The sequence below is a fragment of the Castor canadensis genome, chromosome 11 (assembly GCF_047511655.1).
Source record: "Castor canadensis chromosome 11, mCasCan1.hap1v2, whole genome shotgun sequence".
In the NCBI taxonomy this organism is placed as follows: Eukaryota; Metazoa; Chordata; class Mammalia; order Rodentia; family Castoridae; genus Castor; species Castor canadensis.
In genome coordinates, this window is record NC_133396.1 from 113,971,204 (window position 1) to 113,996,615 (window position 25,412).

General features: G+C 36.5%; 1 protein-coding gene across 2 annotated transcripts in view; it reads right to left on the bottom strand.

The window, feature by feature from the left end:
• The window catches only part of Mark1 (microtubule affinity regulating kinase 1), a 139,867-nt gene that overhangs the window by 60,881 nt on the left and 53,574 nt on the right, over positions 1–25,412 (bottom strand). For both annotated transcript variants that reach the window (XM_074048287.1, XM_074048288.1), the window contains exons 2-3: positions 13,873–14,076; positions 12,985–13,038 (exon numbers count right to left, since the gene is read on the bottom strand). In XM_074048287.1, the coding sequence (XP_073904388.1) occupies positions 12,985–13,038; positions 13,873–14,076 (258 nt within the window). The remainder of the gene's footprint in view (positions 1–12,984; positions 13,039–13,872; positions 14,077–25,412) is intronic.

The following is a 25,412-nucleotide window of genomic DNA, read 5'->3' on the forward strand; positions in this document are numbered from 1 at the left end:
TGTTGATTCTTATTTGCCACATGAGAGAATGGGTCCATACACTGGGTAGACCTGGAGGCTCTAGGCAGAGGGAGCCAGAAGTCACAGGTCCTCACTTCCTCACTTCTTGGAAGTCTCAGGGAGGCAAGGTCTTCAGTCTGAGTGGTATATCCTCAAGCCTGCAGAAGAGAAGTGCCTGGAGTCTGGGCGGTATCCAGAGTGAAGGGCTGAGGGGATCACCCACCCTAAGACAGAGGGAATGCCATCCCTGCCTGGGGCTTCCTAGGACTGACTTTGGGAGTGAAGCTTTATGGGGTCCCCTGTGCTCTGGGTGAGTAGTCTCCTCACAAAGCACTCAAGGTTTTTACAATGGCTTCTTACTCCACCTGGGCCTCATTTCTTACCTACTTGATGTCCCCCTCAGATTAAGGCTCTCATCTCCCTGAAAAACCCAAAGAGGAGGTGAGGGGAAGCTCATCAGGTGTCCATTGCCCATGGACTCCCAGGGTTGAAGTTAGGGGAAGTACTCCATGAGTTAGGTTTTCAGAGGATCTAGACTTCTGTTTTCTACCTCTTTTTTCTTACTATGGCACATGAGCAGATAAAATGTACATATAAGATCAAACATATTAGGGAAGAGGAAGGGGATAAGGAGCAGGGGATCAGGGGAAAAAGGATAATGGAAGTGAATATGATCAAAACATGTCATATACATGTAGGAAAATGTCATAATGCAGCTCATTATTCTGTACTATATGTGTGTATATAGTACACATATAAATAAGTAAATAAATGTACATATATATATACACACACATATATACATTTTGGTTGGACTGGGGTTTGATATCAGGGCCTCAAGCTTGCTAGGCAGATGCTCTACCACTTGAACTATTCCTTCAGCCCTTGTATAATTAATATATGCTTTAAAAAAAAAAACGCAAGCTTCACAAATCTGGTGATTGATTCTCCAGTCCCCTACACTGAACCTCTACCCCAAATCCCAAAAATGTGTTATAAGCATGAATAGTTCTTATTTTGGCTTTCTACATACCTATGCTATACAGATTTGAAAGTTTGTAAACTTTTAATTAATACAAGTAACATGTAAGTTTCAATGGCATTATCACTATTATGTACTTCTAACAGAAATATCCTGATATCAGATCTTGCTCTCCAATACTTACATGGAAATGAATTAATATCCTGCTTTCTTCATCTATTCTTTCTTTCTTATTAAAATTCTATTTATCTGATCAGTTGTAGGAAACAGTTACAAAACACAACTCACAAGCACTGGAGCAGAGCAGAAGTCTTCATAACTGGCCTCCATCTGCCAGAGCCCTTGCTCTACAGTCCCTCTGTAGAACACATGAGTGACATCTCTGTACCCAAAATGTGCACAGCTGGTGGTGCCACATCTTTACATTATGCTGCTTACCAAAGATTACCTAGGACCATAACATGCTTGCCAGTTCTAACTGCAAACAGGTAATTTAACTAATGTATTAGTTAAACTGAGTGACAAATCACACCCTAGCAACTCCTAACAACACACATTTATCATTTCAAGGTTTCCGTGGCTTACTATTCTACTCTGATTAAAATCATACAAGACTAAAATTAAGGTACTATCCAGTTGTATTCTCATCTGAAGCTGTACTAAGGAATAATTTTCTTCCAAGCTAACCCAAGTTATTGGCAGAATGCATCTCCTTTTAGCTGTAGGTTCCTGATGTCAGCAAGAGACCATCCTTTCCTCTACAGAAAGATAAAGATTCTGGTTCTTGCCAAATGGGCTTTGCCAACATGGTCATTTACTTTCTGAAGTCAGCACTGATAATCTCTAGAATATCTAGTAGCAAGAAGGGCTTATTATAACATAATACAATCATGGGAGTGAAATCCCATGACCTTTCCCCTATTTATTGGTTAGAAACAAGTCACAGGTCTTGCTTGAAAGGATTATACAAAGGTGTGAACACCAGGAAGCACAGGTTACTGGGGGTTGCCTTAGAGTCTGTCTAACACAATTAAATTTTACATAACCAATGAGTAACAAGTTTGTTGAATGGGATTCTTTGAAAATATCAGATAAAAATTTCTAATGAAATTACCATTCCAACTTGGAGTGACTGAAATAAATGTAAAAGGTTAAAATTCAATCTAGGATTCTGCCTCAGATTGCTTCCTGAGTGTCATTACATTCTCCTTTCATGAATTCAGATAAAACTGGAAAGAGTAGCAAATGTACTATGAATTTATGAATGTGATTTGTGCAAGATAAACAGGGAGAATTCCAATCAGCAGACACATAAAATTGTAAAATACTAAGGACAACACTGCCATGTGGGTAATACTAACTAATTTTAATGAAATTATTGGCAAATTTAGTAGTGTTCTCTTAGCGCTAAACTGGCTTTGACATCTCAAAACTAAATGAAACAGACCAGTGTCTCGTGGTAGCCCCATGTTTGAGAATAACTTACCTGAAGGGATACAATTAGCTGATTAGCTGCATGTCCTTCAGGCACTCCTCCATAAGCAATGATTTTTTTGTTTATTTAGTTGTATTCTAAGCTGGGCTTTTGAGCAATGCTGTGTTCATGAGTTTAGTACCTGACTGGTATCTAGAATTTAGATATTTCATTCTAGCAAGAACAAAGAACTGGGGATAAAATTAAAATAATCTTGTGAAAATTGAGGTATCCAACAAAAAAAGTACCTAAACAGAAGGCCACATCCCATTTATCTGGAGATGAATCACAGGAAATAGTTATATATGGTCTCATCAGAAAGTAATATTTTATTCCAGTTAAAACAAAATGCACAGTCATTGGGGTTCCTCCATCTCAAAGATGTCTTAAACATACTGTTCTAGTCTTAGTTTCCTTTCCTCCAGCAGTTTTTGACAACAAGTGAGAACAACCATCACAAGTGAGAACATAAAGGTGTGTGTGAGTTGTGAGTATATTGGCTAAAAATGATGGTTACTGCTGGAAGAAGTGATGAGGATGTTTCATATGGCACGTTGATTAAGAATAATGAAATGCCAAAATTCTGCCCCACCAACCATCCCTCCACTCAAAGAAAACTTAAATTATCAGCTGGATTTGGGTCACTGTTAAGGACTGAACTGTGTGCCCCCAAATTCCTATGTTGTGCTAACCCCCATTGTGATTGTTCTTGGAGACAGGGCCTTTAAGGAGATAATTAAGATTAAATGAAAATGCCAGTATGAGTGGCATCCTCATAAGAGGAAGAGATACCAGAGATGAAGTGCAATAGAGAAAAGGAGAAAGGCCTCAGGAGAAGCTAACCCTTCTAATACACCTTTATCTTAGACTTTTCAGCCTTCAGAACAATGACAAAAGTTCTGTACTTTAAGTTGCCCAGTTTGTGGTATTTTGTTTGACTTTTTTTTTTTTTGTATTGTGAGACAGGGGCTCACTATGTAGCCCAGGATGGCTTACAACTGTTTTTTTTTAATGGTACTGGGGTGTGAACTCAGGGTTTTCCGCTTGCTAGGCAAGTCCTCTACTGCTTAAGCAACAACTCCAGCCCTGCAGTTATTTGTTTGTTTGTTTGTTTATTTATTTATGGACACTCAAGCAGACTAATATATTAACCTTCCAAATCTAGAGGATTCTGACCAGTTGAACAGAAGCACATGGCTTCAGCAAAGGTCTGAGATGATTCTTCTTAGCCCCAATAAAACCTTTTTATTTTCCAGTTGGCGACAAAGAAGACATGGGAACTAATGTCACTCTTCTCTGAATGAACTGTGTAAGTCAGAGGGAGCATGAAGAGGAGATGGTGAGCCATACGCACACACCAGTGATCTTCTAACCCAGAGTGGATCCTGACCAGCAAGGGTGCCAATCTTAACACTGCTTGTCCTTCCTGAGGAAGGTGGGGAGGGCTGAGTGGCAAAGCAGAGTAGAGCATTTAAAACATGATAAGAAGTGTTTCCCCAAATGGAGAGTTACTGTTAAAATGGTCAATTACTGCATGTGTCTGTGTTGAAAGCTTAAGTAAGGAAAACATAAGTGCTTACAAGTGTATCAGTCCCACATTAGTATTTGAGTTTCTGATTCTAATTTTTCGTTACATTTTTTCTTTCTTATTTTCAATCTGGTTGTTTTGATGCTTCTAGCATGCATAAAATTTAGTAAGAATGTTCTGAGTTCACTAATCCCTCTCAAACTTATTGTTTGAGGTTTTTCTATGAGCGGGAACTTGAAGCCAAACTTTGTTAAAATTGTGTCCTATGAGGAACACACTGAGTGGGCTCGAGATGGGTCTTAGACGACTAAAAGGCAAGGCTTTTCTATTTAGACTCTACGACAGCTATGGTTCACGGCCCTTACGTCTTCCTTCAGGGTTCTTGGCTTTGTTCCACAGAAGTGAAGTAGCAAACAATCTTCAATTTTATGGAGAGATATTTGCTTTTCAATTTTGTCCTTCCTGATTAGGGCTGAGGTAAGGATTAACTAAGCCCCATTAGTGTCAATCAATATTTGCCTCAGCTATGATTATTTTTCTTTTCTCTTTTCAATTACTTTCTGTTTCTTCCTATCTCTTTCATTCCTTCTGTCTACTATTCTTTCTTTAATGGTGGGAAAACCTATTATATTTAGAACTAGTCGACTGGACGTGGATTAGTTAATTGTCACTCTAGTTATACTCAAAGCATCAGAGCCACGGGCTAGTCAAATGCACATCACCTCCTCCCCACCAGAACTGTTCACCATGTTGCCGACAGCCGTATCAGTTTCACTGAACTTCCTTATAGCTTGCTTATCTTGAGCCAGATGGAGGATGACTTGTACAAATGGAGAACTAGAAAAAGGCAGTATTCAAGCTGTCCCAATGGGAGAGCTCTTCCAGGCTGTCTTCAGAGTCACAGTAAGTGAGCCTTGTACAAGGAGGGTGACATGCAGATCTTCTTGTGCCTTTCAGCACAGTTTTTTTGGTCTTTCAAGTATTTTGCTCCGATTAGGGTTTTAGGAGGGATAGGAGGCCTTCTTTGCCTTCATTGCAGTCTTTGTAACAATTCTATCTATATCTGTGGCAGCAGTTTACCTGCCCATTAATGTGAGCATGGGCACTACCTTCACCCTCCATGTGATATTCAGTTCCTAGAGACTGCCAGTCCTCATCCAGATTCCTGCAGAGGTGTCAATCAGCCACTGATGTGACTATGCTAACAGAGCCCTATAGATTAAACCTTTAGCTTTTTAATTTCTAGGATTATCTTGTCACCCTTTTTTTGTCTTCAAACATCTTACTGGAACATTAAATATTATATAATACATTGTTAATTTCTTAAGTTCTTCACATAAAATAGTAGCACAGAAAAAGACATCTAAATATAATTAAACAAATATATATTCAATTCACTCCTAAACATGAGAATATATAGTCAGTTGTTCATTAGAATGAAATAGAAATAAATACTTTTTAAATAGTAAGCTGTGCCAGTTTCCCAAGTTTTGTCTTCATAGATTGTGAGATTCTTATTTTTTATGGACTGGTATCAATTTTGTATTACTTGAATCTCTCTTATGGTCTTGAACAACTTTGGGTACAAGTTGCTGCTCTGAAAACGCAACTGTTTAAGATAGGAAATTAAACAATTTCAGAAAGAAGATATTAGCTTACAAATATATTTGAAAAGACAGTGATCTCATTACTAATCATGAAAACTCAGGTTAAAACTAGATAAACTTTACATCCATAAAGTTGGCAAAAATAAAAGAAATATGAAAACTTAAGCAAATGGAGTAAAAGAAAATCTCACAAAGTATTGGCAGAAGCAAAAACAGTACAGCCACCTTGGAAAAACAATGTGACATTATTAGATAATGATGAGAACAGGCATGCCTTTCAACCAAGTACTTCCATTTGGTAAGAGATAAGTTCTCTACACCTCTGCACAGGAAAACATACACAATAATGATTATTACAATACTGTGGTATCAAAAAACAGAAAGCTAACTAACTAGAAATACAAAATGAAACACAAACACAGAATGATCTGAAATGCACCAACAGGATATTGGATAAACTGTAGGATATTAATGGAAGAAAGGACAACTGAATGTTGCCAACTACCTCACAATGGAATGTAAAAGTAGTAGTGAAAATAAGTAATAATCTAGACTATAAAACTAACACGAATACAACTATAACACAATATTAAATGAAAAAAACAAGTTACAGAAAGAGGGTTAAAAATAAATATATAGTATTTTCTATACAGGCACATGTAAAGTATTTTTAAAAAATCAAAATGGGACTAAGAAAGAGCCAATTCAGAATAGTAGTTGTTTCTAGGAAGAGACAGGGATGGAAACAAGAAAATGCACACAGGGCTTAGGCTGCATCTTTAAGGTTTTACATTTTTTTAAAGAAAAAGATTGGAAATGAAACACTTTAGTAAAACAAATAAACTTTGTGAGAAAGTCATCTTTTAATGAAAAAGACATTTGGAAATCCTTAACCAAAGATTAAAATTAGGCTACTTCACTGTATCAATAAACTTCCCAACTTGGGAAAAAATAGAAGCCGGATTCTCAAAATAAATAAATGAGGCCATGACTTTTTTTTTTTTCCAAGTACTGGAGTTTGAACTCAGGGCAGGCAACCTACCACCTGAACCACATCCCCATCCCTTTTTGCTCTGGTTGTTTTGGAGATACTGTCTTACTTTATGCCCAAGCTGGCCCGGACTGTGATCTTCCTATTTTACAGTTCCTCCACACCAGTGGGATGACAGGTGCACACCACAGTGCCTAGCTATTGGTTGAGATGAGGTCTCACAAATTTTTTGACTGGCTGGCTTGAAACTGAGATCTTCCTGATCTCAGCCTTCCACGTAGCTAGGATTACAGTGTGAGCCACCAGCACTGGGCCTCTCAAGTCACACACCCCACCTCTTTTGTTCATACACATTTTTTTGAGATAGGGTCTCTACTAACTGCCCTGGAATGACCTTGAACTTGCAATCCTTCTACTTCTAACTCCAGGGTAGTTAGGATTACAGATGTGCACCATTACATCTGGCTGAGGTCATGACTTCTGAAATAGTCAGATGGTTAGGCTAAAATTCATAGATGATTTAAAGATTCCTAGCTTCTTTTTCTTCAAGAGAAAATTCTTCCATAGTAAATCTTAAATAGTTTCATAAGAATGCAGAAATGAATGTATGCTTTTAGTCAATAAAAGCCAAGAAATTAGAATAGAGGTTTTAAGAGTCAGAGGCAAAATACTGAAATAAAATCAAAACAAAGAATAAAATGGAAGGAAGGAAGGAAGGAAGGAAGGAAGGAAGGAGGGAAGGAAGGAAGGAAGGCAGGGAGGGAGGGAGGGAGGAAGGAAGGGGAGGAAGGGGAAAGGGGAGGGAAGGGGAAGGGGAACGGAGGAATCCAGCATGTACCTGCAATCCTAGCTACTCAGGAGGCAGAGATCAGGAGGATCATGGTTCAAAGCCAGCCCAGTCAAATAGTTCATAAGAGACCCTATCTCAAAAAACCCAACACAAAACAGGACTGGCAGAGTGGCTCAAGTGGTAGAACATCTGCCTAGCAAGCCTAGTATGTGTGAGGCCCTGGGTTCAAATCCTGGTACCACCACAAAAAAAAAAAACCAAACTAATATGAAAATAGAAAAATGAAACCTGTTGAAACTATTCTAAGAAGGGGGGCGGATAAAGAAGAATGATGGAGGGGGTGAATTTGACGAAGATATATTGTAAGCATTTTTATAAATGTCACAATGTATCCCTAACACTACAATAATATAATAATAATAAAAAACTAAGCAAACAGAAAAGAAACTAATACCAAACCAAAACAATGAGCTCTCAATTATGAGCACTTGATTGTAAGGGGGGTAAGGGAATTTAACAGTGTTGTGGAGAACACGAAAAATGTTCCTGATGAAGTGACTTCAGCTGAAATGTGAGGGTTGAGTGAGGACTAATTATGTGAAGAAGGGGAGCTAGCTTTACGCAGAGGGTGAGGTGAACAGAAAGTCTGAACCAGAGAAGGTGAAAGTAAGTCACAGAGGCTGGAGGAATGGTCATGAGGAAATGTGGGGAAGAGCTGTGGAACTGGTGATCTGGGAAGAGGATAGAGCCTTATGTACCATGTTAGTGAATTTGACTTTTAGACTACTAAAAATGGAACAACTTCTAAAAGCTTAAAGAAAGGATGGCATATTCAGAGATGTGCTTTGTATCTAACTTTTTAAACTCTGTGTATGTGCGCACATGGAGGCATGTGCACAAGCACATTTGGAAGGATGTAAAGTGAATGCAGAAAGACCAATTCAAAGGCAATGAGGATAGTCCACCAGAGAGATAGTAGAAGCTGTGTCTACAGTGGTCACGATGAAAAAAAGATGAAAGAGCAGCCATCCTCAAAAGATACATAAAAATAAAAAAGCATTCGAGGATGGATTAGATGGTGAGCATGAAAGTGAGGGAGAAGTCAAGGATGATTCTAATGGTTTCTGGCTTGCACAGCTTTGGGACAGTGCCATTCACTGAGAGAGGACACCTGCACAGGTGGAATTACAGGCATGTATCATCATGCCTGACCCTTGTTTTTATTTTCATTACAAGCTTTGCCACTCAGGAAAACACTGAGCCATTTTTGTGAACTGGGAGTAGAAAATGTAAATCAACAAGCAATAATAATTAACCTTACATTTGAAACTTATTAATTATTAAAAAACTGTTTCATTGTTTTGCTTTTCCCTCAACATTACAAGGTTGCCCTAAAACAGCCCCAGGGATCACCAGTATGAGCCACACACCATTCTCAAAAAACATGCATATTCAAGTTATAGAAATAGCCAAGATGCCCCAATACTGACGAATGGATCAAGAAAATGTGGTATCTATACACAATGGAATTTTATGCAGCCACGAAAAAGAACGAAATGTTATCATTCACTGGTAAATGGATGGAATTGGAGAACATCATTCTGAGTGAGGTTAGCCTGGCCCAAAAGACCAAAAATCGTATGTTCTCCCTCATATGCGGACATTAGATCAAGGGCAAACACAACAAGGGGATTGAACTTTGATCACAAGATAAAAGAGAGAGCACACAAGGGAGATATGAGGATAGGTAAGACACCTAAATATTAGTTAGCATTTGTTGCCCTCAATGCAGAGAAACTAAAGCAGATACCTTAAAAGCAACTGAGACCAATAGGAGAAGGGGACCAGGAACTAGAGAAAAGGTTAGATCAAGAAGAATTAACCTAGAAGGTAACACACATGCACAGGAAATTAATGTGAGTCAATTCCCTGTATAGCTATCCTTATCTCAACTAGCAAAAACCCTTGTTCCTTCCTATTATTGCTTATACTCTCTCTTCAACAAAATTAGAGATAAGGGAAAATAGTTTCTGCTGGGTATCGAGGGGGTGGGGGGAGAGGGAGGGGGTGGGATGGGTGGTAAGGGAGGGGGTGGGGGCAGGGGGGAGAAATGACCAAAGCATTGTATGCACATATGAATAACAAAAAAAAAAAAAAAAAAGAAGTCCACAGAAAGAAAAGTGGTGTTGAAAATGACCTGTACACTCATCTTCTCAAGTTCAAAATTTGGTAGGGTCAAATTGTAATTTCTATATGTGAATAAAGTCTGTGAAAGTCAGGTTTAGAGAAAGACTCATAGAATCAGGCTCATGATCAAATGAATTTAGGAATATGATACTTTCTTTGCTTTGGAACTTCAAAGTCACTCCTTGTGAGAGTCCCTCTGTTAACTATTAACATATTGAAGCAGGGAGTATTACTACCAAGCTAGGAAGAGGGGAGAGCAGGCATGTTGAGGCCCCAGAGTTAAACCCTTAAGTGTCCCTTCCTCAGCATCAGACACTGTTGCTCTGTGGGGCACCGTTTCAGTGTCAGTGTGGCTCTCAAGCTTGGGCATATTTGGTACCTTCTGAATGTTGGTTGTCATTTTAACTTTGTGTCTAATAGTGTGCTTTTCTGAACTATTTCAAAGCATTTTTTGTACATTTATGAGTGTTTATTCTTCACTCTTGAATCATTATTGTTTTGAAAATCACAATTTCTCCTTGCAATTAAAAAAAAAACCTGAAAAACATGCATATTAGATGAGTGAGACTAATGCTTCAAAAAAAGTAGGAATAAATGTAGAATCTACCTCAATACTGAACAGAACTATGAATATCCATCAAATTGAAATACATTAATTTAAAATATGTGGTACAAATAATAGCATGTTATGTGAATAATTTTGAAGATAGGTAACAATTCCAAAAACCAAACTGTTTTTAGAACTTTATATTTTAGCAGTTTTAAACAGTTGGCATCTCAAATTTAGATTCTTATTATTGATGTTGGCAAAGGAAGGCAGTAATTCCTATACATATAATACGTGTATAAGAGGATAAGAGGGGGACCAGCTTAAATTCAGATTATACCAGAAAAAGACTTAGCCAAACACTTCTGAAGATGAGATTAAAATGCATTCTTAGTATCCTTATCAGTTCCTGCCTTTTAGGCACACCTAAGATAATGAGGCATATTTTACCATTTTTTAAGTACCTTTTGGACAAAACTGGCAATGCTAAGGAAAACAGAATGCATTTCATTTCACTACCTACTTTTCAAGATATGACTGGCTGGAAGATGCTACTAACCAAATGGGTAAGGCCAAACATGGAATGTTCTATAATAATGAGAACTAATCAAACCATGATCTGTTTTCTTCTCCCAAAACTTTTAAGAGAAAGCAAATCTATGAATATAAATGCAAATTATTTAAACAATAACAACATATACATGGTGTACTAGTTACATTTAATGAACCTTATCTTTGCATTTATTTTGTACCTTTCTTTATCTGTTTGGAAAAGCAACCCTTATCAGCAAAGACTGGTAACATCTTTAACAAACATCAAAAGGCAAATCTCTTAGCTACCCAGATAAACAAAGCAACATTCAGTTTCATGTTCACATATTTCAACACACAAACTGTGGTTACAGGGTTTTCTCTGGGCCCTTTGGGACAGAGCACAGGTTACAATTTATCAGGGTAATCAAATGCTTATTCTAGGAAAAGTAGAAAAGCAAGGTTGGCTATGGACAGGAACCCTCAGTTCAGTTAGGCAGGGTGTGTGTTTAAGATTCCTCTTTTTTGGGGAGCTGGCACTCAGGTTTGAACTCAGGGCCCTCATGCTTGCTAGGCAGGTGTTCTATCAAGTGACAGAGTCATTCCACCAACCGAGGTTATGGGTTTTAAAGTGTTCTAGCACATGAGTGAGTAAAATTCTGTCCCACTGTGGCTCCAGCCCCATAAAAAATAATGGGCATCTTTGGATAATTCATCAGCTGGGGGAGAATGTCTTTTAGTTATAGTGTCACACAAATGCATCATGATTAGCTAAAAGACTGATACTGGAGGGAGTTTCTCCCAAAAGAAATCCATATTATCTTATATTCACAGGAAAAGAAGAATCCAGAAAACATTTCATGTTCTCACTAAGCAGAAATATCAATGCTATGAATAGTTTTGTTAGTCCTCAAATTTAAAGGGAATCTTATATAAGCACAGAGATAGATCTGTAAGGAGAAATAAACAAAAACATACTGAGTTACCTGGCACTGAGCCAAGAGGGAAGAAAGTTCTGATATCACAAACACAAATTTTTTTTTTTAAGATCTAAAGCAGTCATTTTTAATGATTAAGCTTATCAAATAAATTAAAAGCACTTAATAGAAATTATGCTGCTTATACAGTTTTGCATTTTTAGTCTTGCTACTAGGGTATTATTGAGATGTAAATTCTAATGAAAATTTCACTATGCAAATTCATTTTTTTTCTTCTACATTTTCTTACCATAATCAGGTTAACTCAAGATTTTTTTCCCTCATTTTTTAAACTGTTGTGTCTTATTTTGCATAATATGTCAGTTAATTTCAATTAGCTAGAACTTGTTTAATAGAATAATTTTTTTAAATTATTCATTTATTCACATGTGCATACATTGTTGGGGTCATTTCTCCCCCATTCCCCTCCCCTCCCTCTCCCCCTCCCCCCTCACATCCAGGCAGATCCCTGTTCTGCCCTTATCACTAATTTTGTTGAAGAAAAGACATAAGCATAAAAAGGAAGACAAAGCATTTTTGCTAGTTGAGTTAAGGATAGCTATACAGAAATATAAAATTTTAATGTAATGTTAGAATTGTGGCAAGTATAGTCAAACATACCAGACTAAAATTTTTCTTATGAGATTCTCATTTATGTCACATTTACATATGTGATTATGATCTGGTTACATTCTAATAAAATCATAATGTATATTACTTCACTATATACACTTAGCATATGTGACTTAAATGCTAAATTACTTGCTTCATTTTTAAAGTACTAAAAATGTGTATCTCAGAAGTTTTTCCCATTGAAGTAATTAATGCAGTAACAAGAAATGATTTTGATTTACCAAGACAATCCCCATCCTAACTGCTTTTCTCCCCATGCTGTTTTATTCTTCTCCCTTACAAGAAATATTTACTGTGAGCTATCTTGTGAAAGAAGGACAAAGAGCCAACTGAAGAAAACCTACATGTGGACAATATTAACTCATAACTAGATTTTTAACTAAAAAGAATCCTATGTACTTAAAATGATGCAATACTTTATTCTACTGAATTGATAGACAAATTCCTTTCATATGGTGCATACATCCTGATAAAATCTACGCAAATATTCCAAAATCAGAAATTCCAAATCTGAAACAGTTCTGGTCCCAAGCATTTTGGGTAAAAGATACTAAACTTAAAGTTGACATTCTTCAAACAACTTCTTCATTAGTCATAAACATTACATGTTATTTCATGTCTTTTCTTTATATATTGATAAAATGTAGCATTGTACCTAATAAATTCAGATGACTGCCTTTGTAGAACATTACATAGTAACAATAAACTCACACTTAAATTACTTATTAATTAAATACCTTTTGTAGACTGGTAGGATTTAGCTGAGTTTTGTCTATTATTTTCACAGCAACCTAAAAAAAAGAGAACCGTTATTTGAGGTACATATTCCAATGAATAAAAACTTAACCAAGAAAGCATCTTTTGTTCCATTCCTGATCATGTACTATTGAGATCTACTGAAGTGCTCCCACGAGTGGCAGGTAAAATTTGGGTAATTTGGCAGCCTTACAGCACACTCAATTGACCCGTCTTTAACCTATCTGATTCTGTGTCAGTGAAATGAAGCCTTTGCTATTTCTTCAAAATTTCCTCTTTTAATATAAAAAATAATTCTGTATTTTACTCACGATCTTGATAAGCAACAAATGTAAGGAAGAATGCATTCTAAACTTGCAGTTCATGTGAATAAAATGTGCAGGTAGAAATTGGATACCCAAGCTTACTTATAACAAACTAACAAAAGGTATTTTAATATTCTTGAAGGCTCTTACTAGTGTAGTCTGTGACTGAACAGTTCCTGGGGGCAGTGAGGGGGGCAGAATGGATAGAAAGGGCTAAATGATAATAATAATACATACAGAACAAGTGAAAACTTATTAAAAGATGTTTTTATGGTTGAGATTATTAAAAAATAATGTACTAATCAGATCCTAGTACAAAATGTTGGATATTTATGTCTTTAACTACAATGTACAAACATAAATTTACAATGCACATATGCGCAAATATATAAATTTTTACTATGTAAATACAATTGTTTAAAACACACAAGATACACAGGAGGCAGAGATGGAAGTATATGCTCCATTCATATCTGTGCCTACTAGGTTGCAACCACCATTTATTCCATAAGGAAACTTACCACAAAATTCTGGAGGGGTCAAGGCAAATATTAAAACACTTACCTCTCTACCAGTTAGAACATGTCTAGCCAATTTCACTTTGGCAAAGTTTCCCTTTCCTATAGTTTTTTGTAAGCGGTAATTTCCAATGTGAGGCTGTTCATCTGTTGCTGACGTCATGGAGTTTCTACTCCGGGGGATGTTCTGTCTGCTGCTTGATTTGGTAGGCTGAATGTGTGCTTCAGTGTATCCATCCACAGATGTGTGCTAAGAAACAGGTTACAAGATTTCACAGTTAATCATGTTCAAGCAGACATTATCAGTTCATCTTCAGTGCTTCTTGGCACTACAATTTAAAAATTTCAGCACTCTATAATTTCTCCTTAATTTTAACTCCCTTTACCAGGGGGTACAACACAGAAAATGAAATGTTCTCCATAGTTTTATGCTTTTAAAATGTAAATGGGTAATTAGGTGGATACTCCAGACATCACTAATCTGAAAGGGTATTACCCTTTCAGATTGAGTGACAGGGTAGTCCAGGATTGCTTCTTCAGAAGAACAGAATGTCTTTACCGCCAAGACAAAAAAACCTCATAAGTGTTGTTCATTTCTCTAAGCTAGCCTAGCCACTTGGGCTGATCACTTTATGTTCTCCTATATTTGCTGGGCATATAAATGCACCAAGTGACAAACCTGCTTCAAGTATACCTCTAATCAATTCCTGCCCAACCAATGGTCATGTGAGAGGGATATACAGCATTCCACCTCATTCCTACTTAGCGCTGTTCTTGAGGCAAAGGAATGCCTTTCTCTGGTAGTCTCACACTAGCCTACAATCGCACCTGATGTTGGAGCCTGTTCACTCGTGGGCTCAGCCCCTGCACTCTTTTGGTCCAGCTGCCTTATCAGCTCCTACTCCTCTTGCTCTAACTGCTCCCGCTTCCGTCTTGTTTTGTATGCATTCCACCACACATAAAATCTCTAGTAGTTTTTCTTTTAAAATGGAATAATACATAGTAAACATAACATAGCTGTTTACAAACATTCTCTGGCTTCGTTAAAAATAGCAGAAGATGAGCTGTAGGTGTGGCTCAAGTGTTAGAGTGTCTGCCTACCAAGCACAATACCCTGAGTTCAAACCCCAGTACCACCAAATTAACTAATTAAATAATTAAAAATTGAAGACAAGTAGAATAAATTAGCAAAAGAAGGGACATCTTTCATTTGCAAAGTAATTCAGTCTCATGTCCTAACCTATACGAGCAAAAGTCTATCTAAAATAGTTTGGTCAGAAATTAAAGATGAATGAACCTATTTACCAGTTATATGCAAAGCTTGATTCATGTTCATTTGTATTTATTACTTCTGGTATATAATTTTTTTTACTTTGTTTTAATTCAGCTCAGGATTAAGTGTTTTCTCTGGATCTTGGCCTCACTATGAATTAGATGCACTTTTTGGTGTATTCTCAGAACAACCTGCACTGCCATTTAATGTGGCCTCCACTCCATTGTTATTATCATTGTGCACTTACTTGTCTGTCATTAGCCCTGTACCATGAATAATTTTGGGGAAAGGATGTTTTCTTTTCATTTTTATATGCTCACCACATTGCATAGTGACAGGTACATAGGAAAGTTTCAATAAATCAATAGTTCTCAAAGTATTATCCCTGAACCAGCATCATCCGGAAACTTGTCAGAAATGCAAATTCCTCAATCCTGCTCCAGATTTAGTGGCTAAGAAACTTTGTGGGTAGGATGCAGCAATCTGTTTTAGCAAGATATCCAGGTAATTCTGGTGCAGGTCAAAGTTTGAGAGCTATGCAATCAATAATGTAAGAAGGAGGTAAATATGAAGCTGTTCACTGACTCTTGGAGGTTTCTATTGTCTGGGTAACAAGAGATTTACATTTTAGTTAGTTTCTAAGAGTTAACAGACTGCTATGATATTTTCCACAAACAATCCTTTTCTATCTGAACTTGCTCTAAGAGAGCTGACTTGTCATTTTCAAGATTTAATATGAATGTCTCCTCTTCCTAAAAAGCTTTCAATGTCTTTTCACAAAGCACAGTTGATTATTCCTCTCTTCTGTTACTACCTTTATCTCCAGTAAATACTTCTATTATTGGACTACCACACAACTTTCTAAATATTTGTCCAAGGTCCATTTTTGCAGGAAATCTAAAGCTCATGAAGCCCCATATTAACTAGACACCAAAAAGCCCCCTCAATCTGAGCATATTAACTGAATTGAAGAGGTTTAAGAGCCTCATACTCTTGGCACCCTTACAGAATGACTTCTGAGGAATGATTCCTTGCTATTCAGATCTATAATGTGTACAGCAGCAGTATGAGTTAAGGTAATTGAGATGTAACCTGCTCCTAATGCTGGTTGTAGGTTAAATCCTGATACTAAACTAACCTGTGACAGACTGCATTATTAGTTACAAATCTCTACACCTTTTGCCAGGTTACAACTTTTCAGTGCTCTGCTATGTGGGTAGGGCACAGCTCACCACTCTTTGGGTTTGTCATGCGTCTGAGTTGGAAGTAACACTGTGCAAGACACAAGCAAGTCTTCAAGAGACTTTGCTATGTTTTAGCTTGCTGTCACCACCTACACAAGAACTTTTCCAGGATACCAGGAGGAGGAGCCCACATTAAATAACCTGACTCCCAGCTAGCCCTCTGACTTACGAGAAATAATAAATGGCTATTGATTTAGGGCACTAAGCATTGGGATATTTGTTATGCAGCAATGTCACCTAATACGTAAATGTACTGTTATTTTTAATTAATTAATTTTTTCAGTGCTGGGGGCCGAACCCAGGAACTTGAGTGTACTAGGCAAGTGCTTGCTCTACCAATGAGCTATCTGCCTAGCTTCCATTACTATTTTTAAATTACAAAGTAAATTTAAGGGAAATACTTATGAAAACTTGGGGAAAAAAAGAGGCATGTATATAATGAATTCCCTAAGAAGAAACCCTTCATTATAAGTAAGCTGTAAAGGGGCAGAACCCTTGGCTATTTTGAATCCTTAGCACCAAGTAGTGTAATAGAGGGATGAGCAAAAGATTTTGGAGAATATACTACCCATGGACTCAAGAACTGTATTTGGTCAATCCCAAATGTAATGTATAACATTTGGGGAAGCAGGATTTAGTTGTTTCAAGTTGATTTTTTATTTAAAAATATCCAGCTCTCAACATTAAATATGGTTCTTATATGAATTATCCAACTTATACAGAAACAATTATATGAGTCTCAAAGGACAAATCATAATATACAGCACATATTTTATACTATATAGTTGTAACTATAAGACATTCATTGAAACAAAACATTTCAAAACATTTTCTCTTTCCTTAGGATTGCCACAGCAATAAGGGTAAGGGGAGAGGTCTGGGCTAGAAATATTAATCTGCAGTAATTCTTTGGTAAAAGAAGCATTTCATACTCAGTTTCCCTTAGATACATCTAAGTTGTAAAAATTAAATTACTTTAATTTATGCTCTTTTCTTTGATGTATGTGTACTCAGACAACAAAACCCTACCTAATCTTGTTCCTTCTAACATTGTTTTAAGTTGAAGGTACTGAGTATCTAACAAGATGGCAAACCAAACACATACCAGAGGATAAAGAAATCTTTTAATTCTCAAAATAGAGTCAGATTTTCTATTTTGTGAAGATTACTGGCCACACTTGAAATGATGATACTGCCCAAAAGAAATAGTAACAAGAGAAAGAAAATACTGCAAAATATACAAGAGTGAATAGACATGGCTCATCAGCCTCTACTGTGGTGCAATCACACCAATTACATGAAGTCACATCAAAAGTTATTCAAATATTGAATGTAAGCTGTGACGTTTTATGACAGCCATTAGAGTATCTGCTTAGTGACTGAATATTCAAGTGCTCCTGAAGAGGGAGACTGCCTGGTATCAGACCTGAAAGTAGGGCTGTCACAGCTCTGCCCCCAGGACTCAACAATATACCAATTTTGCCCCACCTCAGCCACTCTTTAGTCAAATGACATCAACACCAATACAGCCCCTGGCAACTTAGAAACAATAACAAATCTTTCATTTTTCAAAGTTATTCTAGTAAGAGTACAGAAGTTCTGCTTCAATAACAGATGAATGCCTTGTATCTGACTAAAACCCCAGAGCAGATAAAAATATATAATCTCTAAACAAAACACTTAAAAACAATTCTTTGAAGGCCCTGAAAAGCCACAGATAGCAGGCAAAATCTGGAAAGAAGTTGAGGATGTAAGAACGGAAATTTTACAGGGTAAAATTGTTTTCTGAGACAGGGTCTTGCAATGTAGCTGAGGGTACCCTCAAACTTCTGATTCTCCTGCCTCAGCTTTCTGAGTATCGGATTACCAATGTGTACACCATGCCCAGTAAAAATGCATTTTTTACAGTTTCCATCCTGGGGCAAACCACGGTCCACCTAGTTCCAAATAACTTCAATTCAAGCAGAAACCAACAGTTTTACTAGCTAAAGGAGTCTGGGGCTGGAGCTGAAGACTCACAGTGGTTGGAAAGTGAGAGAAAATCTTAAGAAAAATAAGTCACAAACAACTGTATTTTTTGTACCAATTACAAGTGTCCTGAACTTCTGAAGCAGATACAATCAACAGAACCTCCAAGACACATGTCAAAAGGAGACATGTTAAAAGGTTAAGGAGAAAAATGGAGGAAATTCAGGCTGCTGCACACTACCCAGGAAACTGAACTTGAAGTGTGAGAAAAAGTTTGAAACAGCAAATGCAACTTAAAAATTTTCATCCAATGAAAACAGTCCTTACAAAAGCAAGAAAAACAAAGACAATTTTAGGGAAACAAGAACTAAAAGAATTTGTTGCCAGCATACATACACTGTAAGAAATACTAAAAAAAAGTGACAGTCAGGGTAAACAAAATCTATACAAAGGAATAAAGAGCTATAGATATAGCAAATATGTGGGTAAATACAAAAGAGTACATAGTTTCCCCCACCTCTCAATTTGCTTAAAAGATACTTACCCATGAAAGAAAAGCATTTTAACACCCCACATTGAACTCAAAAAAAGTACTGTATGTGAAAACAAATGTACAGAGGTCAGAGGAATTATAAGACTATTACACTCGTTCCAAACTGCTATAATATTAACTCTGTAGACTGTAATAAGCTGTAGATGAATTCTGTAATGTCTATCACTCTTAATAATGGAAAAGATGTACCAAATACAAAGGGATAGGTAAAAAGTAAGAAAAGATTTAAAATGGCACACCAAGAAAATGTTTGGTTAACTCAAAAACAGACAATAGAAGTGATCGATACCAATAACACCAACAGAAAATGGGACAAAAGAAAAAGAGCCAAATCCAAACATATCAATAACTGTATTTGATATAAATAACTAAAATTCAGAAAAGGGTTTAATGTAAATAGTCTAAAAAATTTTGAAACCAAGAGATTCTCAAATGAATTTTTAAATTAAAAAACCCCATCCTAACAAAATAATTACAGAAAATTTCCCAAATCTAGAAAAATCTATGCCATACAGATGCAAGAGGCCTCCAGAACACCAAACACACCAGACCAAAATAGAACTACTCCCCGGCATATTATCATTAAAACAAATACAGAGACTCAAGAAAGAATATTGAAGGCTGTAAGAGAGAAAAAACAAATAACATACAAAGGTAAACCCATCAAAATCAGAGCCGACTTCTCAACAGAAACATTAAAAGCAAGAAGAGCATGGGGTGAGGTCTTCTGGGCATTGAATGAAAATAACGTCAACCCTAGAATACTCTATCGAGCAAAACTATCATTCAAAATAGATGGAGCAATAAAAGTCTTCCATGATAAGCAGAAACTAAAACAATATGTGACCACAAAGCCACCACTACAAAAGATTCTTCAGGGGATTCTACACACAGAAAGTGAAACACAACATAACCATGAAAGGGCAGGCAGCACCAAACTACAGGAAAAGAAAAAGCAAGAAAGTAGAGAGTAACATTGATTTAGCTACACACAATCAAAACCTCAAACAACTAAGACAACTAAGGGACAGGAATTCCCATACCTATCAGTACTAACACTTCATGTTAATGGACTTAATTCCCCCATCAAAAGGCACCTTTTGATGAACTGGATTAAAAAGGAAGATCCAACAATTTGTGCTTTGCTTACAGGAGACCCATCTCACTGACAGAAATAAGCATAGGCTTAGGATGACAGGCTGGAAGAAGATTTACCAAGCCAATGGCCCCCGAAAACAGGCAGGAGTAGCAATATTTAACTCGGACAAAGTAGACTTCAAACCTACATTGATCAAACAAGATAAAGAAGGACATTCCATACTAATAAAAGGGGAAATAGACCAAAAGGAAATAACAATTATCAACCTATATGCACCCAATGTCAATGCACCCAATTTCATCAAACATACCATGAAGGACCTAAAGCATATATTAACTCCAACACAGTGGCCGTGGGAGACTTTAACACCCCATTATCATCAATATATAGGTCATCCAAACAAAAAATCAATAAAGAAATCCTAGATCTAAAATATACCATAGATCAAATGGACCTAGTTGATGTCTACAGAACATTCCATCCAACTTCTACACAATATACATTCTTCTCAGCAGCCCATGGAACCTTCTCCAAAATAGATCATATCCTAGGGCCTAAAGTGAGCCTCAGAAAACATAAGAAAATAGAAATTATACCATGCATTCTATCTGATCACAATGCAATAGAACTAGAACTCAACAACAAAAATAAAAACAAAACATGAACACAGCTACAAACTGAATAATTAATTGCTTAATGAACAATGGATCATTGATGAAATAAAAGAGGAAATAAAAAGTTCCTGTAAGTCAATGAAAATGAAAACACAACCTACCAGAACCTATGTGACACAGCAAAGGCAGTCCTCAGAGGAAAGTTTATAGCCATGAGTGCATATATTAAAAAGACTGAAAGATCCCAAATCAATGACCTAATGATACATCTCAAACTCCTAGAAAAACAAGAACAAGCAAATCCCAAAACAAACAGGAGAGAAATAATAAAAATAAGAGCTGAAATCAATGAAATAGAAACCAAAAAAACCATACAAAGAATTAATGAAACAAAAAGTTGGTTCTTTGAAAAAATAAACAAGATCAACAGACCCCTGGCAAACCTGACTAAAATGAGGAGAGAAAAAACCCAAATTAGTAGAATCAGGAATGCAAAAGGGAAGATAACAACAAACACCATGGAAGTCCAGGAAACCATCAGAGACTACTTCAAGAACCTATATTCAAATAAATTCAAAAATCTTAAAGAAATGGACAGATTTCTAGATACATATGATCATCCAAAACTGAACCAAGAGCATATTAATCACCTGAATAGATCTATAACACAAAATGAAATTGAAGCAGCAATCAAGAGTCTCCCTAAAAAAGAAAAGTCCAGGATCTGATGGATTCTCTGCTGAATTCTATCAGACTTTTAAAGAAGAACTGATAACAACCCTCCTTAAACTGTTCCACGAAATAGAAAGAGAAGGAAAACTGCCTAACACATTTTATGAAGCCAGTATTACATGTATCCCAAAACCAGGCAAAGACACCTCCAAAAAGGAGAACTATAGGCCAATCTCCTTAATGAACATTGATGCAAAAATCCTCAATAAAATAATAGCAAACCAAATTCAACAACACATCAAAAAGATCATTCACCACAACCAAGTAGGGTTCATCCCAGGAATGCAGGAGTGGTTCAACATACAAAAATCAATAAACGTAATAAACCACATTAACAGAAGCAAAGACAAAAACCTCTTGATAAGATCTAACACCATTTCATGATAAAAGCTCTAAGAAAACTAGGAATAGAAGGAAAGTACTTCAACATCATAAAAAAAGCTATATATGACAAACCTACAGCCAGCATTATACTTAACGGCGAAAAACTGAAAGCATTCCCTCTAAAATCAGGAACTAGACAAGGATGCCCACTATCTTCACTCCTATTCAACATAGTACTGGAATTCTTAGTCAGAGCAATTAGGCAAGAAGAAGGAATAAAAGGAATACAAATACGTAAAGAAACAGTCAAAATATCCCTATTTGCAGATGGTATGATTCTATACCTTAAAGACCCAAAAAACTCTACTCAAAAGCTCCTAGATACCATCAATAGCTATAGCAAGGTAGCAGGATATAAAATCAACATAGAAAAATCATTAGCATTTCTATACATTAATAATGAACAAACTGAGAAAGAATATATGCAAACCATTCCATTTACAATAGCCTCAAAAAAAAAATCAAATACCTAGGTGTAAACTTAACAAAGGATGTGAACGACCTCTACAAGGAAAACTATAAACTTCTGAAGAAAGAGACTGAGGAAGACTATGGAAAGTTGAGAGATCTCCCATGCTCATGGATTGGTAGAATCAACATAGTAAAAATGTCTATACTCCCAAAAGTAATCTACATGTTTAATGCCATTCCCATCAAAATCCCAATGACATTCATTAAAAAGATTGAAAAATCTACCGTTAAATTTATATGGAAACACAAGAGGCCACGAATAGCCAAGGCAATACTCAGTAAAAAGAACAACACTGGAGGTATCACGATATCCGACTTCAAACTATATTACAAAGCAGTAACAATAAAAACAGCATGGTACTGGCACAAAAACAGACATGAAGACCAGTGGAACAGAATAGAGGACCCAGATATGAAGCCACACAACTATAACCAACTTGTCTTTGACAAAGGCACTACAAATATACAATGGAGAAAAGACAGTCTCTTCAACAAAAACTGCTGGGAAAACTGGTTTTCAGTCTGCAAAAAACTGAAACTAGATCCATGTTTATCACCCTATACCAGTATTAACCCAAAATGGATCAAGGACTTTAATATCAGACCCCAAACTCTAAAGTTGGTACAGGAAAGAGTAGGAAATACTCTGGAATTAATAGGTATAGGCAAGAACTTTCTCAATGGAACCGCAGCAGCACAGCAACTAAAAGATGGCATAGATAAATGGGACTTCATAAAACTAAAACGCTTTTGTTCAACAAAAGAAATGGTCTCTAAACTGAAGAGACCACCCACAGAGTGGGAGAAAATATTTGCCAGCTATACATCAGACAAAGGACTGATAACCAGAATATATAGGGAACTCAAAAAACTAAATTCTCCCAAAATTAATGAACCAATAAAGAAATAGGCAAGTGAACTAAACAGAACTTTCTCAAAAGAAGAAATTCAAATGGCCAAAAAAACACATGAAAAAATGTTCACCATCCCTAGCAATAAAGGAAATGCAAATTAAAACCACACTAAGATTCCACTTCACCCATTAGAACAGCCATGATTAGCAACACCACTAACAACAGGTGTTGGCGAGGATGCAGGGAAAAAGGAACCCTCTTACACTGCTGGTGGGAATGTAAACTAGTACAACCACTCTGGAAAAAAATTTGGAGGCTACTTAAAAAGCTAAACATTGATCTACCATATGATCCAGCAATACCACTCTTGGGGATATACCCAAAAGACTGTGACACAGGTTACTCCAGAGGCATCTGCATACCCATGTTTACTGCCGCACTATTCACAATAGGCAAGTTATAGAAACAGCCAACATGCCCCACTAGTGACGAACGGATCAAGAAAATGTGGTATTTATACACAATGGAATTTTATGCAGCCATGAAGAAGAATGAAATGTTATCATTCGCAGATAAATGGGTGGAATTGGAGAACATCATTCTGAGTGAGGTCAGCCTGGCCCAAAATCGTATGTTCTCCCTCATATGCGGTCATTAGATCAAGGGCAAACACAACAAGGGATTAGACTGTGATCACATGATAAAGTGAGAACACACAAGGGAGATATGAGGATAGGTAAGACATCCCAAAAACTAGATAGCATTTGTTGCCCTTAACGCAGAGAAACTAAAGCAGATACCTTAAAAGCAACTGAGGCCAATAGGAAAAGGGGACCAGGAAGTAGAGAAAAGGTTCGTTTGAAAAGAATTAACTTAGAAGGTAACACACATGTACAGGAAATCAATGTGAGTCAACTCCTGTATAGCTATCCTTATCTCAACTAGCAAAAACCCTTGTTCCTTCCTATTATTGCTAATACTCTCTCTTCAACAAAATTAGAGATAAGGGCAGAATAGTTTCTGCCCAGTAGCGAGGGGTAAGGGGAGGGTAAGAGAGGGGGCGGGGGGAAGGGGGGAGAAATGACCCAAACAATGTATGCACATATGAATAAAAAAAAAAAAAACCCATCCTCAGGATACCTCTCATCTACACCACCCAAATTCTATCTGTAGCTGTTACAGTTCTTGAAGACTTACTTGATTTTTCTAGCCAACACAAGTGACTTCATTTCTGAAATCTGTCAAGCTATTATTATTAAAGTTTTAGTAATAAATGTTTTATTTAGTAAAATAAATAAATAAAAACCAAATATATGCTGTTACTAAGAGACACATTTTCTGTAACAAGACATAGATTGTAAATAATATGCTAAAAAAGATATGCTATGCAAACTGTAAACACAAGACAGCTGGAAAAGCTGTAATACCAGGCAGGACAGACTTCAACACAAAGATTACACAAAGGTAATCTTCACATTTCACAATGACACAAGGCCATCAGGAAGACATAACAATCCTATATATGTGCCTAATAACTGGGCTTCAGTAAGCAAACACTGACAGAAAAAAGAAACAAACACAGATCTATAACCAAGACTGGAGATTTTAAAATCACTCAACAGATGAAGGAACAACTATACATGAAAAAACCAGTAAGGATCCTGAGAATCCAAACAACACTATCAATTTAAGGAAGGTTAGATTTCTAGAAGCACATGGCTTTACAGACTCCAAGTCACGGATTCCTTTGACTCTGCACATAGACATTATTTTAGCTCTCTTTAGCATGCTACCTTGGCTTTTTTCCTCCCCAGAAGAGAACTTAAAGAGCAAATCGAGACTGGTAACATCATTTATAGTAATCAATGCCTATGTCATAAGAATCCAAGCAAAAATATACCCAAATTTGGTTGTCAAAATTATTTCTCTCATCTGGTATGCTTCCTTTATAACATTATGATAATCATATAATGCCTCCCTCTTTTACACATTTTAGTGCTTCAAGGAAAATTTTCATTTTTAATAGTACAATAGTGGGTGGTGTCACTGAAAATAGTTTATGAGTGTGAAAAATTTTAAACAGCCAGAAAGCAATATTTATTGAGAATGGAAGACCTATGATTCTCCTCTTCTGTGTTCCTACAGCATATAGTAGTTTTTTAAAAAATATTTAAAAACTTCCAATGCAACTATTTTTTTAACACCCATTCCTATAAAACCATGAGTTTTTAAGTTGTCAAGTACTATTATCTTTTACATTTCTTTCTAATTCAACAAGTGAGTACTACATGAATGGACCCACTAAGTATGTTATCTTTTATTATACGTACTCCACCGAAATCCTTTCAGAAATTGACCAATAATTATTTTATTTGATTCCTGAAACTCAACAGA